General features: G+C 42.5%; 2 protein-coding genes across 8 annotated transcripts in view; both read right to left on the bottom strand.

Moving 5' to 3' along the window:
* arap3 (ArfGAP with RhoGAP domain, ankyrin repeat and PH domain 3) overlaps positions 1-3562 on the bottom strand; it is a 36671-nt gene extending 33109 nt beyond the window's left edge. For 4 of the 7 annotated variants that reach the window (XM_067517788.1, XM_067517787.1, XM_067517789.1 and 1 more), the window contains exon 1: positions 3391-3561. The gene's annotated coding sequence lies outside the window, so the exon portion shown is untranslated. Of the gene's footprint in view, positions 1-3390 lie in introns of all 7 variants that reach the window. The other 3 variants (XM_067517792.1, XM_067517793.1, XM_067517790.1) reach the window with 2 other exon arrangements.
* Positions 3563-6612: 3050 nt separating this feature from the next.
* On the bottom strand, positions 6613-18285 carry stard15 (StAR-related lipid transfer (START) domain containing 15). Its single transcript, XM_067519578.1, has 6 exons — positions 17979-18285; positions 9343-9490; positions 9145-9248; positions 7754-7871; positions 7552-7604; positions 6613-7457 (listed from the first exon to the last, which is right to left on the bottom strand). The coding sequence occupies exons 1-6, from the start codon at positions 18123-18125 to the stop codon at positions 7242-7244; spliced, it is 786 nt and encodes a 261-aa protein (XP_067375679.1). The 5' UTR covers positions 18126-18285; the 3' UTR covers positions 6613-7241.
* Between the last annotated feature and the right edge of the window lie 7090 nt (positions 18286-25375).

Raw genomic sequence — 25375 nt, 5'->3', positions numbered from 1 at the left:
GTCAACCAGTCTGTCTTCAGGAGTGGTCTCTCTAAAGAGACACACTCCTGAAGGTCAAGGAATCCCTGCAGGCTGCAAAAGCTGTGGCTCTGTCTTTTGTGATAATTCTACACTAGTAGATCTGTTTGCAGCGTTTGACACTGTAAACAACCAGATCTTCCTGTCCCCCTTCTCTGACTTAGGCATCTCTGATACAGCTCTGACCTGGACAAACCTTCGAGGTATCATGACGGGCAAGTTTCTAATTCTCACGGACTCTCCAGTGGTGTGCCACAGGGTTCAGTTATTCTTCCCAGTTCTACAACATAATCTAAACAAACAACTCTTCCTGTCCATTCCCACCTACAGAGTGGTCAACTCACCAGCACCTTCCTACCTGAACTCCCTAAACCAGATCTATGACCATCAGATGGTGTCTGATGGTCCCTTTACCATGCAGCAAGATATCCCAAACAAGATGTTCAGCTCAGTGGTCCCACGATGGTGGAACGAGCTGCAGAACTATACTTGCCCAGCAGCCTCTCTCCTAACATTTAAAGAACTGTTGAAGACAGAACTCTTCTGCAACTTGCTTTCCTACTTAAACTATTAAAAAAAATTTATTATTAAAAATCTTATCCTACATGTCCCATTTTGCTCTTGCATAGGTCTTCACATAGCACTTGGCTTTAACATTTTCTTCTTGAAGTAGATTCTTGCTCCTTTGAATCTCACTTGTAAGTCACTTTGGACAAAACCCTCTGCTGAATGACTAAATGTAAATGTAGGCTCCTGAATCTCTTCAGCTCTCCAGTGACCCATTTTCATGGCGTCTTGTCCTTCATCCTTGGATGTTTGCATTGTCCAGTTCTCCATCAGTTAAATGGCAGAAACATCATCGCCGTGCCCCCTCTCATGTTGTGAACATTGTGTGATTCTGTCAAACAGTGACCTCCTCTGTTCATGGGTCAGTCAGACTGTAGACCAGGGAGCTGACGGGGTGTGAAGTGTGAACAGCTCCTCAGGGCAAAGTCTAGTTTCAGGACAGACTGAATGACTTACAGTTCAACGTCTACTTAAGTATCTCTTCCTTTTTTAATGATTGTACAACACATGTTCAACGGCACCAGAAAAAAAACTGCAGAACATCTGCAAAACACTTGCAGAAAATCAGAACATCTGCAGAACATTTACAGAACCTTTCCAACCCTTGCTGCTTCCCAGCAGACAAACAGGACGTTTGTGTGATTCAAGATGAGCTAGTGATAGGTTGAGAGGTTTGTCAATAAAAGCAACAAGATCCCCCCCCCCCCCAAAACAACGCTCTCTGGGTGTGCAGAGGGAGGGGAAGGGGGGGGTGACCTTTATTTTTCACCTCTATTGAGAAAGGAGAGAGAGGGAGTTTTAAAGAGAAAACAAGCAGAAAAAAGTAGAGCGGGAGACAAATCAAAGTGAGGGAGGGAGAGCTGGGAGGGAACAGTGAGGCTCTATTATGACAAACAGAAGGTCGATTGTTCCACAGTTGTGACTGGAACCACACACTGGCTCTCACTGGGAACACTGGGACATTGGGTGTGAAGGTGTGATACAGATTGCTGCTGTCTCTGTGGGGCATTCATGAGCTGTGGGGTTTTAAATACTTCACCAACAAACTAACACCAATCTCACTCTTCCTGTTTCTACTTTTATTCTGTGTTGGTTTGATTTATGTCAATTTCCATACCTGTTCTATACCAGTCCACAAGGTGCGTAGACATGAGACAGACAAGTAAACGTTTCTATAATGTAACTGATGCATGGAAATATACACAAAGATGCCCTGAAAATGTCCCACTAGAGACCCAAGGAACATTCAAGACGTTACAATTACAGTCAGTCTTTTGCTGGTGGACTGTCCCTTTAAACCTGCAGCCTGTCGCCTGTCTTTAATCTGACGTCAGATTAGTTTCTGAAGAGGAAGATGTGTTGGTGTGACTTCCTGTTACTGTTCAGGAGCTGCACGCACACACGCACATAAACATACACACACATTTGTATGGCCATCATAGTGAGGACATTCCCTGGCCCTTTATCCCAATCCTAAAACCCAGTCTTAGCCCTCAAAACACCCTATGCAGGGTTGTGAAAACGTGAGGACCATCTTCAACTTATCAAAATGTCCACAGCTATAGTAGAAAAGTCAAATTGGTAATCGGTCTGCTGTTCATAGAAACCAACACACACAGCATTGTAATCTGATGATAATGAGTCCACTGGGTTGGCTACACACTCCCCACTGAACAAAAACAGAACAACATCTGCACAGGTAAACCAGGACTGAGCAGGAGGGTTCCTGTGGTCACAGTCGCAGAGCTGCTCTAGTTTGATCCTCTTTACTGGTCTTTGGTCAGGCTGAAAACAAAACTGATCATGTTTGGACATGTTATCCACATCCGCATGTTTCCTGGTTGTGGGTTTGCCCCAGAGTCTCCTACCAGGTCTCCCACTGGTTTGTCTTAACAGCATATTGAAAACCAACAGTGTGGGGGAAGTCCACATACCTATGATACCTTTAACCAGCGTTTAGTGTCCTTGTGTTTACATAGGTACAGACTAAAACTATGCAGGAACTCTGTTGGGGACAGAAGAAAACAGGAGACACTGAACTAACAAACTGATGATACTTAGTATCATCCTCTCCAGCAACACAGACGCTGTAGACGAGGGGTCCTGGTTCTATGGGACCATTCTGTGTGATGTCACAGCGACGTCACAGTGAAATCACTGATGATTACTTGAAACTGAGCAGCACAATTTCTGTTCACCAGGTTCATCGAGAAGCTTCTGCTCCAGCAGGAAGCTGAGTTTCCTCTTCACAGGATGTTTGTGCTGCAGACTCCCAGTTATTCCCACCTCCCCTGAACGTCTCACCACATTTCACCTGTTATTATGGGATGTAGCAGTGAAACCCTCTGTTCGTGACTTCGGGTGGAACCGTTCACACAGGACCACAATTAACAGGTCACAGATGCTCCACAAACACCAGCACACATGTCAATCCAGAGATTGTTTGGGCAAAACTGGGCAAGTAGCACCCCTTCTCTGAAAACCACCCACATCCGCCGTCCCCCATCCTAAGACCAACTAACAGGTGAGGCACGTTTGGGTCCGTTCTGGTTCCTTTTCTCTCCACTGTGTCAGACACCGAAAAACTCTGAACCTCGACAGTCCAGAACCAGTGCTACAGGAAAACACCAACAACCCTCAGGAAGAGAAGCTTAGATACCTTAGAAACAAAATTCAGGACCTAAAGTAAGAGACAGAATCCATAAAGAGGAGCCCTCCATTAGACTGTGAAGGACTCCGGGGGACAAACAGCGGGACTCTAAGACCAGCTACGCTTTAATCAGCGAAAACATTTAAGTCTCTCACCTCTGATCTTGTCCTGATTCGGTCTGGTCTCCGTCCTAGTTTCTTAAGTCTCTATGGGTTTTGGATCGCACATTGATACACATGTATAGTCCGAATCACCTCGAAGTCCGACTGGGAGAACTGGGAGGAGAGACTCCACTCTGATCAGTCATTTCAAGTTACTCTGAGTAACGACTGCTGCAGCTTCTGGCAGGGCATTTCACAATAATGTCTGATAAAGTGGGAAAGCACGTACTGCTTCCGGTTAGCAATTCGTATTGTGAAAATATAATTTATGTAATCAATATAAAAATGATAGTATTTTAAATAGTAAATATAAATGTAAACTTCATTTTCTTTTATCTATAAATTTAATAATTGCACTTTGTCAGGACATTAAACCATATTCAGATTCCACCAAAAATCTTATGATGTACTTTATTAGGATTTTGATGTTGAGTTGGTGACACACATCATTCCCACATTCACTTTAAAGGTTTAAAGAATCATATAAAGAAATGTGATTTATAATGTATGTATGTGTATGTAATAAAAGACTTTATTATTTTTTTTGTGTCTGACTTTATTCTGTGACATTTGTTGTGTTATTTTATTTTGAAAAGAGTGTCAAGGTGGAGCTTCATGGGAACTTCCACTGTGTCCTGTCACAGATTCAGGTGTGTGGGGCTGAAAAGTTTTCACGCTCAGATTAAAACTAGCCAGTGTTTCTGTTTGAGCAGCTGTTTTCATCTGCAATCCTTGTAAATCCTACACAGATCAGGCGACAGGCTGCAGTGAGTTTTCATCTCAGTTTGATTCTCTTTTTTTCAATCTACAGTGTGTTTTCATCCTCTGAGATCTGGAGAAATGACCCGTCCCTGTGTCCCTCTTTTTGCATCTTATTTCTCTTTTCTGTTCATGTGAAACTGTCTGAACAGAGAACATTTTGCTGCTTAAGGAAAAAATCTCACAATTCAAATTTTAAAAAAACTGAAAGATTGAAATTTGAGGTTTTCAAAAGCCAAGTCAGTCACCTGACCTGAATACACATTTTACCTGCTGAAGATAAAACTATCAGGAAGGTAAGATGCTGCATGAAAAACTGCAGAGCATCACAAGGCAAGAAACCAGAACCTGGTCACATTTGTGGTTCAGGTTGAAGGATTAGACTTGAAGTGCTGCACTCGCATAAAATTACAAGAGATGCAGAGATGCCTCTGTCTGCAGCTCTACTGGTTCTAACGGTGGTTTCCTTCAAAAACGAAGTCAGACAAAAGCAATAAAAACTTAAAACCCTGTAGAGTGTCTAATTATTCTTACAAAAAATACCTCAGACACATTCTGTGGTACAGTACCACAGAATGTGCTTCTAAAGAATCTAAAATGGTCCAGGTCTACTGAGCACTTTCTTCCCTTCTTATGGAGAACAGGTCTCTGTTTGATTTCCTGTTCCACTTTCTCTCTGCAGCTTTTGTTATGAGAGACTCATTTTGCTGTTTCAATTACCAAATCAGTGTTTGAATCGAAAGATGGTCCCGTGATCCGGGACATTGCCTCTCAGAGTACCCTTCACTGATAGAGGCTGTGTCTGCTGAAGGACTGAGTACTGAGGAAGTCCTGCTGAACGCTGTGTCCTGTCCTCTGAGAACAGTAAGGAGCTGGACAGCGGTGGAGTTTCCTCCTTGCTGCCCAAACAACAATGGGACAGGAAACAGGAAGCGAGACAATACAGCCCAGAGAGGATCCGGAGACCAGCTGCATTCTTCAGGCCCCAGCAAAGGATGCAGTCACACAAAGCTTTCCTTATCACTGCAGGAAAATCAGTGGCCAACTCCAGGAACCTGAACTGCACCGGTCTGTAACAGCTTAGTCCCTGATCAGGCAACAGAAGCCCTTTCTGCTCTGGGTCTGTTTCAGCAGCATATTTATTTTAATGTATTTATTAGGACAAGGTGTTCCTGCTCCACTCTGTGCACATACAAAAGACAAACACCTTTAGGACTTAGAGACCAGACTCCACTGTGGGCCCTGATGAGGCACTGAAACATGAGCAGGTTCCTAAAGATTTATACATTTCTAGTTTATATACGATAATGAAATCAGTCACATTACTAATGTAGAAATAGTCTGTCCTGCATTCAGATGCAGTGTACTCGTCTCTGTGTGGAGTCACCACTCAGTCCTCCTCCTAAGTTTCACTTTAAATGTTTAGGGCTGACACAGTTAACAGGGTTTGTTAAACTCAGGTTAGACTGAACATGAATTAAAGCCTGATGTGAGTAGGATTGATCTTGTTCTCTCAGTAAACTTCAGACTGTAATGAAGAACTTTGGCCACCAGGGGGCACTGTAGATTCCCACAACCTCACATCCACTGTTCTTTTAAAAATGAACCATTGTTAGAAACATGAATTAACTTGACCTTCATCAAGTTTGTTGTTTATTCTGATGATCAGAGGAGGTTAAACTCAGGTCAGACTTGTTCTTCCTAAAACCATTTAATCTAAAGTGAAAATGTTCAAAGTTCTGCCGAAATCTGTATCACAAGCCGTTTCATGGGATAGAAACAATCTCCACCATAAACAGAGAATACGAGCTAAAAGCATAATTTTGTTGTTGAAAGGACTGAAGGATCAGTCAGGAAAACTCTGATCAGCACCAACATGACCCTTCTGATGTATCTAACTGATGACCTTTAAGTCCTATGTCAAACCAGGGAAGATTTGCTGTTTGTTCCTGATTCAGATTTTTGAGCACAAACTGGTCCTGATCACACAAACAACTGAAGCAGGGTTCAGCTGTTCCTGATCCAGGTCAATGAAGGGAGGTGTCGACTGTAAAATCCACCCAACGTGATGTTGATTTGGTTTCATATTACTGATTGTGCTTCACCTGAAATTTCCATTGTGTTTTTAATGTGCTACATAAATAAAATTGACCTGAGACAAGCTCATCATGGAAAACTCATGTTAAACTTGTCATGAAACAACAAGAATAAATCAACAATGGATTTACAACTAAATTTCTCTGATGTTCGTGTTTCAGTGGGACAGTTTAAAAGTGTGCATGGCATCTATCATCATTGGTGTGTGAGAAGCATCATGTAAAGTGCTTTGAGCTTCCTAAAGGTACAAGCCTCAGTCTTCTGCTCCTGTCAGTAAAGTTTCTTATATATTCATTTAAACCACAAATTTATTCTAATTGATTCTGTTAAATGAAGTTGGACACAAAAACTTTAATCAAATAGAAATCAATAGAACTTATTTATGAATTAATTCAGTTCCAGCTTCTCAAATCAGCAGCTCTCACACACAAAAGTTAAATATGTGTAGGTTGTCACAGTAAAACAATCAAAAATTTCACTGAGTAAAATATACATTTATCAAGAAAACACCCATGAGATTTATGACTAATGAAGACACTGGTAGGCTGCAGCCCTGTCCCATATCTTCCTCTTCTTAGTGGAAAACGTTTGTCCCTGGGGACAGACAGTTTCCTGTTTTCTGAGAAATTAAATGAAAGAAGGTTCTTCTATCTTCTAGCCTCAGTGGAACTTACCTGCTAAATAATCCCATAAACAGATTAAAATATCTTGATTGGTCCATGTTGTTTGGTGACTCCACGCTCATAAAAAGACCTGCAAACAGCTGTAAGCATCTGCAGTGCTGGTTTCAGTTCCCTATACTAACCCTGACTGAACAGGAAGCAGGACTTTCCCCTGTTGGACAGAATAAATACAGCAACAGACACAAACAGAATCGAATCATTTTCAGCCGAAGTTTGGTCCAGGTCTGGTCAGTCCCACATCTTCTCCTGTGTAGAGCAATTAAGACAGACAGAAAAAGAACGAGACGGACACATTGCTGTGGACTTTTAAGTGTCTTCGTCATCACTATGATGCGTCTTCTCCTCGTTCAGACCGCTCTCGTCGATGTTTTCCAGGGAGTCAGCTCGCTGCAGCGTAAGCTCCGACGCACTGATGCACGGCAGCGTGTTCTGCTCTGGAAACATCCACGGCTTCAGGGTCGGGTTGTGCTTTCTCTTCCAGTCAGGGTACTTCAGAGACGCCTTGTAGATTTTCCTCATTGCCTGCGAGGACAGAGACACAGGGACGGGTCATTTCTCCAGATCTCAGAGGATGAAAACACACTGTAGATTGAAAACTAGTTCTGGATGGTTTTACCTTTGGAGCCACAAACTGAGAGACTCTGTTCACCACCCACTTTGGTAAAGAACCTGAGTACACAGAGGACACAACAGGACATCATTGAGAGTCTATGGTCTCAAACCTGTTCATGAGATGATTCTTATTTCAGAGTCACATTTATGGTGTGTTTGAGGACTGGTGAAAAGGCCAGTTTTAATCCCCTGTCCCCTGCCCTCACCCCTGGGGTCCACCTGGGTCAGGTAGTAGAGGGTGGAGCAGTTGGGTCCGTTGGACTGGATCAGGTATCCGGTCAGCAGAGACACAGCTCGGACGTAGTCCTTCTTTGGAGGATGTTGCTGAAGGGACAGAAACAGTAGAGAAGCTGTGATAAAAGCATGGTTCAAGCCTCACCGATGTTCCAGCTTCCTGGATTTAGGTCTGTCACCATTTACTTTACCTACCTGATACAGTCTGATCTGGACAGAGTCTGCGTTTTAAAAGTTCTATCCTTCCAAAACTTGTCCTTCTTAGACATTCACAGAACATCTGGACAAAGTAAAGAACCTATGTATGTGAGAACTGCTTGAAGCTCCTTTAAAGTAGCTTCCTCCAGCTGTGGAACAACTCACAGAGGCAGGAGAGCAAAGTAAAAGAAAGGTCCAACTGGTCCAACCTTCAGTCTGCAAACAGGTTGGAGGACATGTGGGCCTATTAAAGATAAAACGAACAGTACAAAGCCCCAGTTACCTGAAAAACTGCTAAATATCACAGACACAGCTGTAAGATGCCCCTACACCTGAACCAGCTTCAGTTAAACCTAAACTACCTGCTCCTGAGCAGCTGGCTCAGCTGAGATGATGAGCTTTAGTACTACCTTTCCGTGAAAAGTAGTTTTTATTACATGCCCTGTTACCCTCATCACTGCTTAGTGAAGAGTCTGAGCAACTTTAAGAAAAAGTCAACTGGTATTCAGGTACATTCTTTGAAAACCACATAAATATGACTTTAGAAGAGATGACGTGAGCAGGAAACTACAGGATAAAACAAATATTACATGAAACAAAGTAAAGATGCAGACATGTTTCCTAGTGGACACAATAAGGCATCCAAAGAACAGTGTAAATGTACTGAAGCTGAAGCAGATTCAGGACAGATGCCCTGACATAATCCTATGGGAGACCTGGACAAAGACCTGTGAATTTACCGATGAAGCTGTCCAGTTCCTGGGGCAGCACAGGCCCAAATCCTGATGCTCCCTTTTCTGCTGTTCACCACTGAACCATGCAGTTAACTTTGTGCGTCGAACATAGTGCTGCATGTTCTTCAAGCTGCTTTTAGGAAAATCTCCATCTGCACTGCTGTAAGAGAACACGCTGGAGTGTGGATGTAAAGCAGGTCTTTCTAAAGGGTTATATTACTATTTCTATTACTAGCTGTTTTAAAACATAAACCAAAAATGTTTGATATTTTAAAACCTAAATCTTGAAGCATTTTTAGGGACTCAATGTGGCCCCTGTGGAAACCAACAGTGACTTCTAGAGTGACTCAAGATGTAGAGGCAGTAGGACAGAGAAGCGCAGCAGTCTGTCAAAGTAGTTTGTAATGAAAACTGGATGTGTGAATTCTCACCGGGTGTTTGACGGAGTAGTTGATGATCAAGTAGTCGTTGCCGAGCGGAAGCCAGGATCTCATTGTCACAAAGTCTCTGTTCTTCAGCGGGCTCGGACACTTCCCTTCAGTCATACACAGACATAAAACATATTAACGGCTTAGAAGAGCAGAAGAGAACCAAAGTGTCGGTGAGAAGCTTCACTGAGGGGAACTCACAGGAGTAATATCCCACGTCTGCATTGACTGTCAGTCTGCCAATGTCGTATGTGTCGATCATGTTGGTGTCCCACTTCTTGCGATAGCTAGTGTCATGGAGGACGTCGTACAGCGTCTCTGCTGTCACATCCTTACACACTATTCTCATCTTGAACACAAAGAGAGACAAACAGTGAGTCACAGAGTCATTAGGTGGACTCCAAAACCAGACCAGCACCTTGATCTGAACTGATCCAAACTGCCTGATAAACCAATACCATGTAGACTGACCCTTTCCCAGTCTTTCTTTCTGTGCTGAAGAGCTCCTTCATAACCTTGAGATGACTTTGTTGCCTTGAGATAACTTTGTTGTGAACTGGCAGTATATAAATAAATAGCCACAGCTAATGGTCCCTTTCTAGGGGAGTGAGGGGTCTTGGGACTGTGACTCCTGGCCAACCTTCCTCTGAAAGACTGGCATTACCGGAAACTTTTCATAGGATTGACCAGTAAGAATCTTAGGGTGACACATCAAATCGATCTTCCTTGTGGTATCTCATATTCAGTTCAGCCCGTGGCTAAGCATTGCAGCCTCTTGACTGTTTTTCATTAAAAAGACAATATGCATCCAACACATTTACCTCAATTTTGAGAAACACACAAACATTTTAGAAAAATACACAATGTTTCAAATTATTTTCAATACAGCTTGATTGACTGTAGCTGTTTCAACACCTTGGTGGAACAAAACAAATTGATAAGCATTTATTCATAATCCAACAATAAAAATTAAATAACAGGGTGTTTTCAAAACCAAAAACTCCAATTCTTTCATAATAAATTAAAAACATTGTTAAATTACTGTTTCTTTTCAATTTAATTAAACTTACAGCTGTCTGTTTCTTGTTCTTCCTCTGACTGGTCAGCAGACTGCACTCCCTTCAGCACATTACCACCTCCAGAGGTGGAGATTGGAATTGCTGATTGAGCCAGTGCCTCAGTCAGTTGAAACTGGTGGGCAGCAGGGGTGTACATTTCTTTATTCATTTATTGCGTTTTTCATTTATGTCTTAATTGAAGACTGTAGGGTTTGTATGAACTGAATATGATGTATTAATCATATTAATAAAGGGGGGCCAATAAAGGGGGGCCAGTGGGGTGCCCCCCCCCCCCCCCCCCCCCCCCCCCCCCCCCCTTGGGGGCGCAGAATTAAAACACTAATTGGATGAGCAGTGACATATTCCCACCCAAGAAGAATTTAGTTCTGTTGACATGAGTCAACTTCCAGATAATATGTTGTTAACTTCCAGATAATTTGCTTGAGGCAAACAAACCGGCAAAACAACAGTTCTGGTTTCGTGCTCATCTTGAGTACAACAGTTCAGTAACATTTCCTTCAGTCCCTATGAGATAAACACTACTCTAATAATGATACTTTTACTGCAATAGAAGATTCAATTCAATTCAACTTTATTTATATAGCGCCAATTCACAACAAAGTCATCTCAGGGCACTTTACAAAATAAATTCAAGATTATAAAGATGTATAGAGAGAACCCAACAATTCCCCCTGGAGCAAGCCATAGGCAACAGTGGAGAGGAAAAACTCCCTTTAACGGAAGAAACCTCCAGCAGAACCAGGCTCAGGGTGGACGGCCATCTGCCTCGACCGGTTGGGGTGAGTGGAAAGGGGAGAGAGAAAAGAACAGAGCAACAAAAGCAACAACAAAACATCGGGCAGATTGGTAGGATCATTAGCTTCACGCTGGAAGAGACACAGCTTCAAAGCCGAGGGGACACCTGCAGAAAGGGACAGAGAGAGGGGGACAGAGGAGGACAAAGACAACTACGGGAGAGAACACACAGAGTTAATGACATACAGTGGTGACAATTGCTGGATGAGAGGAGAGGAGAGATGGTCAAGAGGAGGAAAGGAGCTCAGTGGTGGCTCAGGGTGGACGGCCATCTGCCTTGACCGGTTGGGGTGAGTGGAAAGGGGAGAGAGAAAAGAACGGAGCAACAAAAAGCAACAACAAGACATCGGGCAGATTGGTAGGACCAGTAGGTGCACGCTGGAAGACACACAGCTTCAAAGCCGGGGACACCTGTAGAAAGGGACAGAAAGAGGGGGGCAGAGAAGGACAAAGACAACTACGGGAGAGAACACACAGAGTTAATGACATACAGTGGTGACAATTGCTGGATGAGAGGAGAGGAGAGATGGTCAAGAGGAGGAAAGGAGCTCAGTGCATCGGGGGTGTGTCCCCCAGCAGTCTAAGCCTATGGCAGCATAACTATAACTAACTATATGCTTTATTAAAGAGGAAGGTTTTAAGCCTAGACTTAAAAGTAGAGAGGGTGTCTGCTTCCCGAATCTGAACTGGGAGCTGGTTCCACAGGAGAGGACCTTGATAGCTAAAGGCTCTACCTCCCATTCTAACTTTGGAAATTCTGGGAACCACAAGTAGGCCTGCATTCTGAGATCGAAGTGGTCTACTGGGATGATATGGTGCTATGAGGTCTTCTATATATGATTGAGCCTGACCGTTCAGAGATGTGGGTACTTCTTTGACCATCATCTGTCAGTGAGGAGCAGTGCACTCTCAGGTGTTGGGTCTGTGTGTTGACTTTATGTGTAGTTTTAACACATGTTCATGTCTCCTTATATCAGTGGTTAGTAACAATTGAGCTGCTGCAGCAAATAAAAACACACATATAAACTGTTCGTCTCCGAGTGTCTCGCTTAGGGACACACCGGGTGGGTAGGCTGGAATTTGATCCTGCAGACTTCTGCATCCTATCCTACTGCTCTACCACTGCTCTACCACCAGGCCACCTATACAAGTACTTTATAATGTTTGACATGCATGTTGAACTGATCCTCATCTGTTCTCCCTGAGCAGGATGCTGACACAGTATTTTGAAGCCAGATTGTGCAACACCATGATGTTAACACTGAGTGAAGATCTACTATGTGGGCTTAATGTTTTTTACTGAGCATTAAATCAGCCGATTATATTTCTGACACTCACTGAAGAGAAGAGTATGATTGTGCTGCAGAAACAAGCGGAGTTATAAATGCAGCAGTGTAGGATGTGTTGTGTAATATCTGGACGATCCTTCATCCTTCCTACTGAGACACTGAGACAGGGCTCAGACTGAATGAAAGCTGCAGCTGAAGGGAAGACAATGTGGTTGAAAGAGTTTGAAGTGACAGGCTTTTTTCTGATAACAGTTGTGATGTTAGACCCCTGAACATAAGATGCCTTGCTCAGAGGCATCAGCTTCCTGCTGAGAAAACGGTCAGAATCTGTGATGCTGATTTACTCTGATTCCCAAAGAACCTTGAACACAGGACAACTCTCTGTTTGTAGGTTCATCCTTTGCTGACCTGGTGTTCCACAGGGCTCCATTTTAGGTCCTTCGATGTTTTCTGTTTAAGTACTTCCTCATCTATACATCACAGACAAATGTAATGAAACTATGTAACCAACACCTGCTGCTCTATCATTATTTCATTATACTCAGCACCAAACACATCGATAGATTGATTATTAAATCATAGCCACATTTTTAACACCTAGATTGATTATTAAATCATAGCCACATTTTTAACCCCTTTAAATGCTGAACGGATTTTACAAACATTTAACCAAATCTATTGAAACATCTTTAATATTAGCTGCAAGAATATTTTAATTTGGGAAACCATTACACAGCAGTATGGTTTAGAGTGAATGAATCATTGTCATGTCACTGACCTCCTCCTTCATACTGGTTCAGTATCAGACTGATTCAAATTATTTGCTGCACTGCAAACCAAATTGGTGAAGCCACAACCTCTTCTGATCAGAGATGCTGCTGCTCTATTTCAACTGCTGCATAATTTCTTACACTTTAAACTCAACTAATGTCTTTCCTCATGGATCTTTGCTGCATCTTAAATTGGACAATATTTAATTTCATTTTGTTTTCATCATCTTCTCTCTCACAGCTCACTACACTTTATCTTGTTTATGAGAAACAAAGAATTTCTGTCTTCCCTTTCAGGGTCTAGTTGACGTCTTGTGAGACAGCTGCTTACTGTAGGACGTCACCTTTTTCCACTGCTGTTATCTTACAGAAGCGTTGGCCTTGACTGAGCTGCAGTCATCAGATATTGTGACGGTGGACCCAGTGAAATGCTCCATGTAACTCAATCAGCACAGCTCTGCTGCAGCGTTAATCATTCATGAAGTCCTGAGCTTTATGTCTTTATCACTCAGCAGCAGACTGTCAAACTTCCGTGAGAGACACTTCTTCTGTCTGCGCTCAGGCTCAGTCTTTACACAGAAGCGTCTTTCTGTAGTTTGGATTTTTCATGTCTCACTCTGGAACTAAAAAAAGTTGGTTAAACTTTTGGAGAGATACAACACGTCTGACCGAGACAAATGTTTTTCATGAACATTGTTTTAACTTCACCCCCATATTTCAAACTAACAGACTGAACTCACTCCTCACCTGATACCCCAGGAGTTTCTAAATCTCACAGACTATCCACTTGTGCACTCTAGAGTTCAGTTCTTGGTCCTCCCTTTTCTTCCATCTATACCACATCCCTGGGTTTGTTCCTCCACTCACACAATTCTTCCTATTATAGCTCTGCAGAGAATACAGCGTTGTCTCACTGATGTCTCTGCTTGGATGAAAGAAAGACATTTCAACTCAACCTCTCCCAGACAGAAGTTCTAGTCTTCCTAGTCGGATCTTCAATACAAGACAACATCAGGATCAACTTAGGATCTTAAGTGACGTCATCATTAATGACCACATATCTGTCTCTCAGGCAGCAGACCTGTCCTCTACACATTCAGAAAGATCAGTCTCTACCTTTCTGAATATACAACCCAACTCAATGTGCAGATACTGGTCATATCTCATATCGATGACTGGAATGTCCCTGTTGAAAGAGCTCCCAGCACATAATCAAACCCTCTAGATGATCCAAAATGCAGTTGCGCATCTCATTTTTAATCAACCAAAAAGTACACATGTCCTACAACTGTTCAGATCAGTGCACTGGCTTCATCAGGTTCAAAACTCTAACTCTCCCCTACATCCAGGTCCACAATTAATCTCTAACATCAGCGATGGAGATCTCCATCTCCCCCTTAGGTGAAAACAAACCGTTACACAAACTCGTTCATTACCTCCATGATGAGGCTGGCAAACATTGACATTAGTGGTTATGAGATTAGTGTGTAGTCATAATGATCAGCAGGTCAGTATGTGAAGGCTGTTAAATGGCTGTTTATTCCCCTGAAATTAATAGTTTTCTGAATATGATATCCATCATCTGACTCTGACATCCCAAACTGTCTAGGGCTAATCAGTCAGTTGTTGTACACGGAGTTGTGTATGGGGGATTGATTTGTGTTCAGATGTCATCACATTTTAATAATTCATGTGTGAGAAGAACCACCTTGTTGCTCCAAAAAGACATCCTGAATTTTGAAAATGTCCACCATCATGCTCAGCTCTGCTGAAGCAGTGTGTGGTCATCTTCAGGTAAAACATTGTGCTATATAAGTGCAGACCATTTAACATTGTGATCTCATGATGGTGGAACGAGTCCCCAAACTCTGCACGCTCAGCAGACTCACTCTTAATATTCAAAAAACTGCTGAAAACAGAAATCTTCCTATGTAGTTAAATCTATTTAATAAAAATAAATACTTTTCTGCTCTTTTTTTCACTTGCATCTCGTGAAATGTGAACATTTTTCTGATAGGACTTTGCTGTGATATTTGCTCTTTGACTTAGATTTTTGCTTGCCTTGTACCTCACTTGTAAGTCGCTTTGGATAAAAGCGTCTGTTAAATGACTACATTTAAATGTAAACTCTATCTGAGGAGTCATGAACCACAGATCAGCTCGTTTTCTACATTAATTACACGTCAGCTTTTCTCTCTTCAACCTTCACAGATTCTGACACATTCACTGTTACTGTGAGGGCCTTTCTCAGATCATATACAATGTAAGTTAACACAGGTTCTAGCACCACACAGACCAAGTATGAAGGGCAGGAAGACAGCTCCAGTGAGTCAATCTTCCTCAGATTGACTTTAGATCAAAACACTGTCTGGAGTAGGTGTTTCTGTTGTGGACCCCCACCCTGAGCTTGGTTCTGTTGAAGATTTCTTACGCTTGAGCTATGCACAAGGTGGTCATTCTGTAATGTCTTTCTAATGTAAAGAGAAAATTGTTGTAAATTGGTGTGAATATCACATTAGTGGAGAAAAAAAGGAGCTTAAAACCCAGTGAAACTTCATCAACTGTGTGTCTGTAATTTCACATATTCCACATCTTAATCGCCCAGAGAATAAAGACCCAGTAGAAACAGTAGATTCACTGTGAGCAGGATTAGAGTGTGTGATCATAAACAACAACATCACTGTGTGTGTCTGCAGTTTCTGGGCATGAGGACACTGTGACACTGTCCATCTCTCATCTTTCTGTCAAGAGTGAAAGTTAACAAACCAACAGCTTCAGCTGCTGCACATCAGACACTGACAAAGATTCAGGAGAGAAAAAAACATCACGTCACTGGAAGAACTATTAAGTCTGTGGTCACTGTTCACAGCAAAGACGTAGAACAATAAAGAAGAAATGATCTGAGGTTTAGAGTATCTGGCACTGGACAAACTGGAGATAGCAGTGACTGAGACTGGTGGGGAACAGATGGAGGACCTGAGTCCTGACGTTCAAGAGCTCCTGCAGAGAATCTTTTGTCTTTGAAAGTAGACCACAGAAATACGTTGTAAGGACAACTAACTAGTAACCACTGACTGGAGTGGGATAAACTGGAAAAGCTCCAGTACAGAAACATAAGCTGTAAACTGGTTCATGTCTCTGTTGTCGGGTTTCCAGGACCTACGTTTTATTTTCCGCTCTGAATTTTTCAGCATGCTGAAGGTGACGGTGGGTGTGTGGGAGTTCACAGTTCACAGCCTATTATCAACTGTTTATAAAGGTCCCACCGGGTGGGACATAGCAACACACACCGCATCTGTCAGCTGTCGTGCGATAATAACAGCTGTTGCTATGGTGACCGGCTCTGGGTGCTAAACAAAAGACCGTAAAGAAAGAAGAAGCACTTTGTGTTCACATAAATGTAGCGCACACGATGACTCTTCTCATCAAGCATTAATCATAAGAAAACACCAAAGTCATTAAGCGTCGGACGCGAAGTCCACAAACATGTGGACATTACTGTGAGCAAACAGGAAGTGGAACCATCACATCAATCAACTGATCAGAACATAGCAAACCTAGTCTGGTCCAAACCTCATGGCAGCAGCTGTGTTTGAACAAGTATCAGTGGATGGAAACAGTGTGAATCACACAGATGAATTCTGACTCAATATTTACTCAGATCAGCTGGGAGCAAGAAAACTGAGCTGATCCCAGTGTGCCAATGTAACGTGGAATCTCACTGCAGATGCTGACTGTGTCTGAGTGTGTCGATGTTTCAAATTCTCTACACAAACCAAACCAGCGACATTTCCACATGTAACTTGTTGGTTTTATGCTTCATATGTTCCTGCTGCATGTCCAGCAAACATTTACCTGTGCTGCCTCTGTGTGAGGAAGGATTAGTGTGTGTCCAGGGTGTGTCTTTATGCTGCAGCAGGGAGCTCAAATGTCCAGTTAGATCCACCGATCAGCACTTTTTACTCACTGGTAATGTATCTACATTACTACTGTAACTACTCAGCCAGAGAAATGTGTTCTATTATTAGATACTTTAGTCTCCAGAGTCTGTGTTTTCAACTAAACTGAGTCTTGAGGCTGAGGAGGCCACAGCTGGTCTTATTTCTCCTCATTTGGACCTGTCTTATCACCTGAACACAAGAGCTGATATCAGACACTAGAACTTTACTGGAACTAGTAACTAAAATATAACTAATGATGTGGAGTATTCTGTTAGAATACATTTAGATACAGAAATAGAAGTGGACCATCAGTTGAACCCTGAGAAGCTCTGCACGATGTCTGACATTTAAAATAATACAAATATTGTCAATTTGAATCTTTTCTTTCATATGTTTACAATAGAAAACAGTATTAGTGTGTCTGAGTTTGTGTTATGTAACAGATGAAATCCTGCTGTTTTCTCTCAACCAAGCTGCACTTAAACTCTCACATAGTACCTTATCAAGGTCCCGTCATACTGACTAAACCAACTCTGGGACATGCTGCTAAAATAAACAGAAAACCTGATCCATCTGTTTAAACTAGTTAGTGGATCCTGAGGAAAAACTTTCTGCTGTCAAACGATTACTAATCCTATTTACTGAAGATTTACAGAGATGCAGTATATTGTTGCAGTAAAAAGCCTGTACGATGTTATCATAGTTCATGTTTTTATAAAGAAGTAATCATTCTGAAGTACAAAAGTATTCTCTGCAATATAAAATACCGAAGTACAAGTACAGTATAGTAAGTGACTAAAGTTTATGTCTAATATTCTGATAGTTTTTTTATTTATTTAAATTATTTATTTTTATTTAAATACTTGTTATTTGTACCTGTGTCTGCTCCAGGTGAGTTTTACTCGGACTGAACTGTGAGAAATACATAAACTACCTGAACGACCGGACCTCGCCTCCGCTCACCTTGAGTTTCTGGACCGTCTTGCTCTCCTCCTCCCGGCACCACACCGTCACCCCTCCCTTGTTGTAGCGGCCGATCCATCCGTCGGTGCTCAGACACTGGTCTTTGAACGAAGTAAAGTCTGAGTCGTCCGGGATCTGTACTGGCATCTCCGCTCCGCTCCGACAGAAATCGGATAAAACCGGAAGTTCCGCTTCACATTAATGCGTACCAAAGCTACTGGACCAACTAGGTTTGATGCTGGGAGCAGAAGAGCAGCTCCTTTTATCTGCTCTGCTCCCACAGCAGACGGGACTCCACCGGAAGAGCTATCACTCTGCCTCTACCTTCAGGAAGCAACGAGTCCATCACCTTCTGTCTTGTCTCTGTGGCTGACTTTTCCTAGGCTTCATCACACCTTCTGTCACAAGCTCACCTGATTTGTTTTTCTTCTTCAGGCCATTAGTTTTTTACTTTGAGGAGACTTGGTTTTAGTTTTATTTGAGTCTGTGGTTGTATTGTCTTGTGTCAGATTTCTAGTTTAACCTGTCCACCTGACCTGTCCACTGTAGGACGGTCACTGTACAGAACAAGAACATCTGCTGGGGACATGTTAACCAAAAAAACAAGGAGAAGATGGCCAAGAATGAAGAACCGGAGACTGAGACGTGTTGGACATTACAGACCAGGTCAGGGTCAAAGTGTAAGTACTTCTACCAGCTAATAGTGATGTGGGGATGTAAGATTAAAAGCAAACTAAAGACAAAGACAAAGCCTCAGTGTCTCTCTTTGTGTCTCTAGTGACATAATATTACCACCAACCCAAGAGTTTTTGGGCCTAAAAATCTTAGAAATATTGTGTCTAACCTTGTATTTACTGTAGACGGCATAACTTTGTCCTCCAGTATTACTGTGAGGAACCTCAGTGGCTTTTTTTAACCAGGAGTTTTCCTTCTCCTCACACATATATGAATCTCTAGAACAGCATATTCCACCAAACTTAGGAACATACAGCCTCAAAGTCATGGTGAAAAACTAGTCCATGCATTTGTTACTTCTAGACTGAACTGCTGTAATTCCCTATTATTGGGGTGTCCTAGCAACTCCTTATAAAGGCTCCAGTTAATGCAAACCCCGCACACAGATTGCTGACTAGAATTAGACACACTCACTTATTTGAGTATAGACATTGTTCACCACTGCTTTAGCCTCCTGATGTAGTAAACGAGTGACTCCTCCTCACAATAGACCATCTTTGATCCAGATTCCATGGGAAGGTTGTTGCCTTTAGGTACTGCAGTAAATATTAAGATCTCAGGCTGATGTTTCTCAGACTAACTGTAAATGACTGTGACTCCCACTTTTCATGGTTCAGTATATTTGAATATTTTATAATGAGACTCAGAGACTCTCAGCTGATTGTTCTGATTCCAGCTTCTTGTGGTTCCCACTTTTCTTGGCCTGGACCCCCGGATAAATGTCTCAGTTGGTTTTTAAAATACGGTAACAACAACCCATCTCATCCTGTTTTCTCTGACTCCTTGACCAGAAACAGAACTTGGAAAGCCACTGAACTGATGTTTACAGATGGCCCCTGAATGCACAGCAGCACAGGTAAGTGGCACCTGTTGCTGAGGTGGAACGGTGCACAGATCAGGTGTCCGAGGTGTTGGATTTCCTGGGATGAATAGCAAAAGCGCCCAGAAACAAAAATAAACATAGAACCAGTTTCAGGATGCTCAGGGATTCACATGTTTCTCCATCAGCTGTTACTTCATATGAAGTATTAATACTGCCTTAATTGATACGTAAACACAGAGTACCAGGATCTGCTATAGTTTAAATGATCAAGATCTTTGGGGGCTTTGGAACCTTAGGATTGGGGATCCAGCCTCAGGTCAGACACTTTATTGAGTCGATGCCTAAAACGTACTTTTGTTTATTACATGTCTACAAAGAGAATCCTCTTTATTTTAACAACTATATTCATTGAGGTTTTTTTTAATCATATTTCATCTTTTGTCCTCTTTTACATTTTAGCTCAGTCCGTTTAGACACGTAACGTTTGTCAGTTCCCACCATCAACATCTGCTGCTGCAGAAACAATGTTGGGCTGAGTGACTGATCACAAACACTCAGCAGTTTGTTTCCTGTCTCCAGCAGAGGGGGGCACTATATGTCTGTCTGTGCATGATCCTCATGTTGTAGGAACGTGACATAATAAGGGAATGAACACTGAGTCCCTGTGATGGTGTAAAACTTTGTGTGCAGCATTTGGTTCTTATGATTAAGATATGATAAGTCCTGCTGTCAGTTCTACCTGAGAGCAAAGCACACAAATACTGTCTAGGGGGGTTTTGTTCCAGTCCAACAACAACAACCTGCTTATACATTTTTTTTTGGGGGGGGGGGGGCATCTTTCCTTCAGGACAGACAGGCAGGGATAGTCATAGACTGATGGAACATGACTGGATCCTTCTGTCGCTGTGGGGAGATTTTGTCTGCTTCAGGGCTCAGATTAGAACCAGGTTTAGGTTGAGGGGGTCTTTGGGTGTGTGTGGGGGGAGCGGAACTTTGGCCAAAGGTTAAGGTCAGGGTGGTAGGGTGAGGGACGGTATCATGTTAGTGTGTACTCACAGAGATCGAAAGACAGATGTCTATGTGAAGCCCCCCCCCCCCCCCCCCCCCCACACACACACACACACAGAAGTGACATTTGACCTCTGGGAACATCTGCAGGAAACATCTTCCATCTGAAAACAAAGCAGCTCTGTGTGTCTCACACACTGCGTCCAGCTACAGGATCTTTGTGAGGACATTCGCTGACATTCCCCAAAAAACGCCTTAAACTAACCTTAACTCTAAGACCAAGTTTTTTGAGCTGCCAGGAAGTGAGGACTGTCCTCATGCTGACAAAATGTACTCATGAGCACACACACAAACACAGGAGATGAGCAGACACTCAGTATTTGACAGCGTCTGTGGAGGACACATGAGCTCTAAGACAGAATGTGGTTCTTAAAAAGACAGGTCCATGAATCTGGGCTGTGACGTTTTGGGACACAAACATAATGTGTATTTGTACTGTTTCGTGCAGCAGATTTATTAAAAACTTTGAGGACATGTTCATGAACCTTACTGTGTCTCCCAGAAAGATTCTTTTATAGAATCTCTGTAAATTACACAGTCAACTCTGTTGACCGGTCTCCTTTGTCCTACACAGACACATTCAGGATTAAAGGGACAGTCTGCACTGAAGCTCAACTCTGTGTAATCTGAACCTGAACAGTCACTCATCAGTTTTTTAGAGACAGAACCAAACCCGGTAAACAGATGCTTCCTTCTGCACTGAGCCACTGGTTCCAGTGAGGCTACACTGGACTGGAACAGGACGTAGTGGGTTCAGTCCTGGTTAATTTCGGACCGACTGGTTCCTCTTATTCTGCCTAGTTTCTCTTGGTCCATCTGGTTCTAAACAGAATCATCAATCATACAAACACAACCTTTAATGTTACAGCAGGGAAAAAAAAAATACTCTAATTTAAATTAAGTCAGTAATTTAATTAAAGTTAATTTTTACAGTGCAGAAAAGGTCCCAGAGGGTCAGACTAGAACCCAGTTCCACTGAGCTGTTAGCTTACATCAGTTTGTCTCTCTGTCCATCAGCCAACAGATGTCCCACACACACCTGTTTCCATCTCACAGATTAGTTTTCCAGTATTTAGCCAGGGCTCTCCCTGTTAAGTTTGTCTTTGTGTCTTCCCAGTCCTACTGTAGCAGACACTTCCTGACTGTAGTCACTTGGTTTTTGCTCAGATGTTCAATTTTGACCTGTTTCCCTCAGCTGCTCCTTGGAATTTGTCACTGTTTGCCTGAGATCTGGTCCTGGACTCTCTGCCGTGTTTTCTTGTGTCTGCTCCTACGTTTTCTCCCTGTTCTAGGCCATCAAACAGCTCAAAGTCCCAGAGTGACCACCCTAGTTGTGAGACATTAAAGAGGTTTAATATTATTTTCCATTTTGAGAGCAAACACTGTAAGTGGACTAACTGGGTGGTTAGTCTTTTATACTATTTGTCCATCTCCTGTCCTTATGTAATAAATGTTCTACTGTGTCTGTTTTCAGTGCAGCATCACCACTGTGTGAAACACTGCAGTAAAACCTGAGATATTCCTCACCTCAGACAGACACAGGACAAGTTTCCATTCACTGGTTCAAAGGACATTTCACATCTGTGGACACAAACTAGAGCAGGGACACCAGAAGCGAGTAAAAATACAATGAATATGTATCCTTGTCAGCACTTTTCTTTTATTAGTGTAGAGCGTTTGATGCTATAGGAACCACAAAGTTTCTGGTTAACGTCTGGACGAGGATTTTTCCCAAAAGACATCCTGTGATGTGTCTCTGTCAAAGAAACAATAACCAGCCCCACGTTCATGTCTGGGTTTAAAGTTGAATCTTGCTGGACAGAACTCAGCTGAGGTGGAGTTTGAAGATGATCCAGTTTGAGTCTCTGCAGTTGTAAAAAGTTTTAGTATATGTTTTTTTTTACCCGAGTCTCACATAAGGACATGAAATACTGATTCACTGTCTGGTCTGAATTCAGATAAACTCAATTATGTCCCCTGAAGCAGGACATAGCCACAGCATTTATGTGACTGTTGTTACAGCTGCAGTTAAAACATGAATCTATTGTTAAAGTCCACATCTCTCCTGCTGGTCCAGAAGTCTCTGAGTCACTTTCTTCTCTAAATCTCTCAGATGACTCTTATAATTTACTCAGTTCATAAATGTAGAATTTCAGTGCAGACGTTCAGAACAAAGTGAACTTTTCTTCTGATTCAGCTCTTTTTCCTTCTGACATAACACATAGCTCACTTTTCAGACTCAGCAGCTGAGATCAGGAGACAACACCCACACAGGGTCTCTGTGGGCAGGCAAGCCTCAATATTTTCCATCTGTGTTATTTCTATGCTGACGACACCATTGTTTATCTGGCAGTGAAGTGCACTTTCTTAGGAAAGGAGGTGTATTTTATCCAAGAAGGAAAAAACACTGACACTCTGAAGTAAAAAGTCCTGATATATTATCTAAACTGCTGGAGCTGGTCCCAGCTGTCACCTGGTAAACGGTGGGAGACACCTTTCATGTAAGGTGGTTCAGCTGTGGAAGAGGTTGTCCACCAGTCATGGGGTAGGAGGTTTGATTCCCACCTTTGAAGTGCCCTTCAGCAAGATCATGAACTCCAAGTTTCTTCCTGGGGGTCGAACAGTTCTGCTGTCATCTGTGTGTGTGTGTGTGTGTGTGTGTGTGTGCGTGAGTGTGTTTACACTGAGCAAGCCAATAGTCTATCACAGGAAAAGGTCCAAACACTGCAGAGTTTACAGCCCTGTGTTCAAAAAAACTGGGACACTGTAAGCTTATTTAGGCTGAGGGGAACTGTCCTGTGATCTGACGAGTCAAAATCTGTGTCCTCCACACTGAACCATCTGACTTTTTGTTTTCAATCAACAATCGGTTTCAGATGATTTCAGATGATTACATGACAGAAGAACTGCTTTTGTTCTGTAGACATTAAACTGGGTTCACTGGGTTCTGTTTGGAGGTAGTTTATAGATAAATGTTTGCATATGTTCTGTTGTGTACAGGACATTTTCTCATCTTCCTCTGAACTGTCAGAGTTGATTTGAGTTTTTCAGTGACTCCACAGATTCATACAGACTGTCCATCAGCAGCAGAGTTTGAGGACGTGTCCATATTGGTGTTTGTTTCACATCCAGCTTAAAATTTTCCCGCTCTCTCTGTGCAACAGCTGCTTTTAATTTACAACATGTCAGGTCAGATTCATCCTCCAGTCTGTGATGGAGGACGTTCCATTAGTCACACGAACAAGTTTGATGCTCACAGCTCATTCGGGGCATAAAAACCAGCAGGTGGGGGTAGGGGGTGGGGGATGTAACTAAATTGATGTGTCAGATGTTGATGTTTTTGGAACATATAAAATTTGACGACCAGGTCGGAGCAGGTCTTGTGAGGGTTCCTGGTCTGTGGGAGTCCGATCTACTGGTGAACTGTACACCAGGGTCAGAGTGGGAATAAATCTCATCCTGGGACTTTTGACTCAGACTAGCCCACTGAAACCAATACGGAGGCCCACAGTCCACATTTCACCACAAATGGTTTGGAATCACCTTTTCTGCATCAATTGATTGTTGTCATTTGCAAAGAAGAACTGAATCGTTACCATAGAACAGAGCAACACAAACGGCAATGAGGAAGCTGCTGTTTCCTGCTCTTTACTTTATCCTGAACTGCAGGTTATTTGACTTCAGAGTGAGAGACAATGAGCTTCTAGTGGTACTTTTACCCTAAACTATAGGCTTGCTGAAGTACTTTGAGCTACTTGTAATTTACTTTTACTTTCCTATATGTATCTGCCAGTTTTAGTCAAAGGTCCATTCCTCTTTGAATCTGTTCATCAATAAAACTAAAGAGCTGATCAGATTTCTGCAGTAACTTTATGAATAAAACAAATGTGAAAGAAATCTGGATATTCATCAACAGCATCAATGTAAGGAAATAATAAAGTACAGAGCCACAGACTAATAAATCCCTTTTTATGCAGTACTTGTGCTTTGTTCTCTTTAGAGCATGTACTCACTTGAATTTGAAGAAGTGGGCTTCTTGTAGTGGAGTACTTTTTTAGCAAAACAGCTACATGTCCTGACTCTCTGATCCAGTGTGTAAGCTGACCCCACCAAACCGCCTACAGTGAGCATCAGAACTGGAACACAGAGTCATGTAAGGAAGATGGCCTGGTCTGATGATATGACATGTGTGTGTCGTTTACGTGGGGAGGAGATGGTCCAATGGAGTCTGATGATGAACTCACACAGGAACTTTATTTAATGTCCTGAGATCAGCAGAGACAGACCCAGGTCTGAGGGACTACATGTTAGGTGGGTGTGCTGCTCCCTGGTCTCTGTGGAGCTAAACTGAAAGCAGCTTCTGTTTGAATCTTTGTTTGGTTTGTGTTGGAGCAGGACACAGGGCTCACAGAAAATCTGCTCAAACCATCAGGGCTCAGCAGGAAGGATGTCAAACGACCCAGAATCTGCTTTCAGACTCTTTTACCATGGACAGAGACTGTCTGTCTCATCAGTTCAGAGAGCTCTGGAGCTTCAAGAGCCAGAACCATAAACCTCCGTGGACTCATGTCTGTCACAAACCTGATCCTGCTCCCAGGATCCCAGGAGTGGACAGGCAACTGTAAACTGTGCTGCAGTACAGTACCTGAGTAAATGTACTTAGTTACTTTTCACCTTTAGTTGACATTATTGTATCGATAGTAAATGTCATTCCACATTCACTTTTGGCACATCGGGTAAATGTAGATACTTTTCTTTCCAGTGCAGTACT

This window comes from Channa argus, chromosome 10 (genome assembly GCF_033026475.1).
Source record: "Channa argus isolate prfri chromosome 10, Channa argus male v1.0, whole genome shotgun sequence".
Classification (NCBI taxonomy): domain Eukaryota; kingdom Metazoa; phylum Chordata; class Actinopteri; order Anabantiformes; family Channidae; genus Channa; species Channa argus.
Note: the sequence above shows the minus strand (reverse complement) of the source record. Positions and strands in the feature narration are given on the sequence as shown.

What these genes read in the sequence shown, in the direction of transcription:
- stard15 (XM_067519578.1), bottom strand. Translation starts at nt 18,125, where the DNA reads ATGCCAGTACAGATCCCGGACGACTCAGACTTTACTTCGTTCAAAGAC. An exon ending in GACCCAGGTGGACCCCAGGG is followed by an intron (nt 7,605 to 7,753) that starts GTGAGGGCAGGG and finishes CTGTGTACTCAG; the next exon opens with GTTCTTTACCAAAGTGGGTG. An exon ending in CTCAGTTTGTGGCTCCAAAG is followed by an intron (nt 7,458 to 7,551) that starts GTAAAACCATCC and finishes CTGTCCTCGCAG; the next exon opens with GCAATGAGGAAAATCTACAA.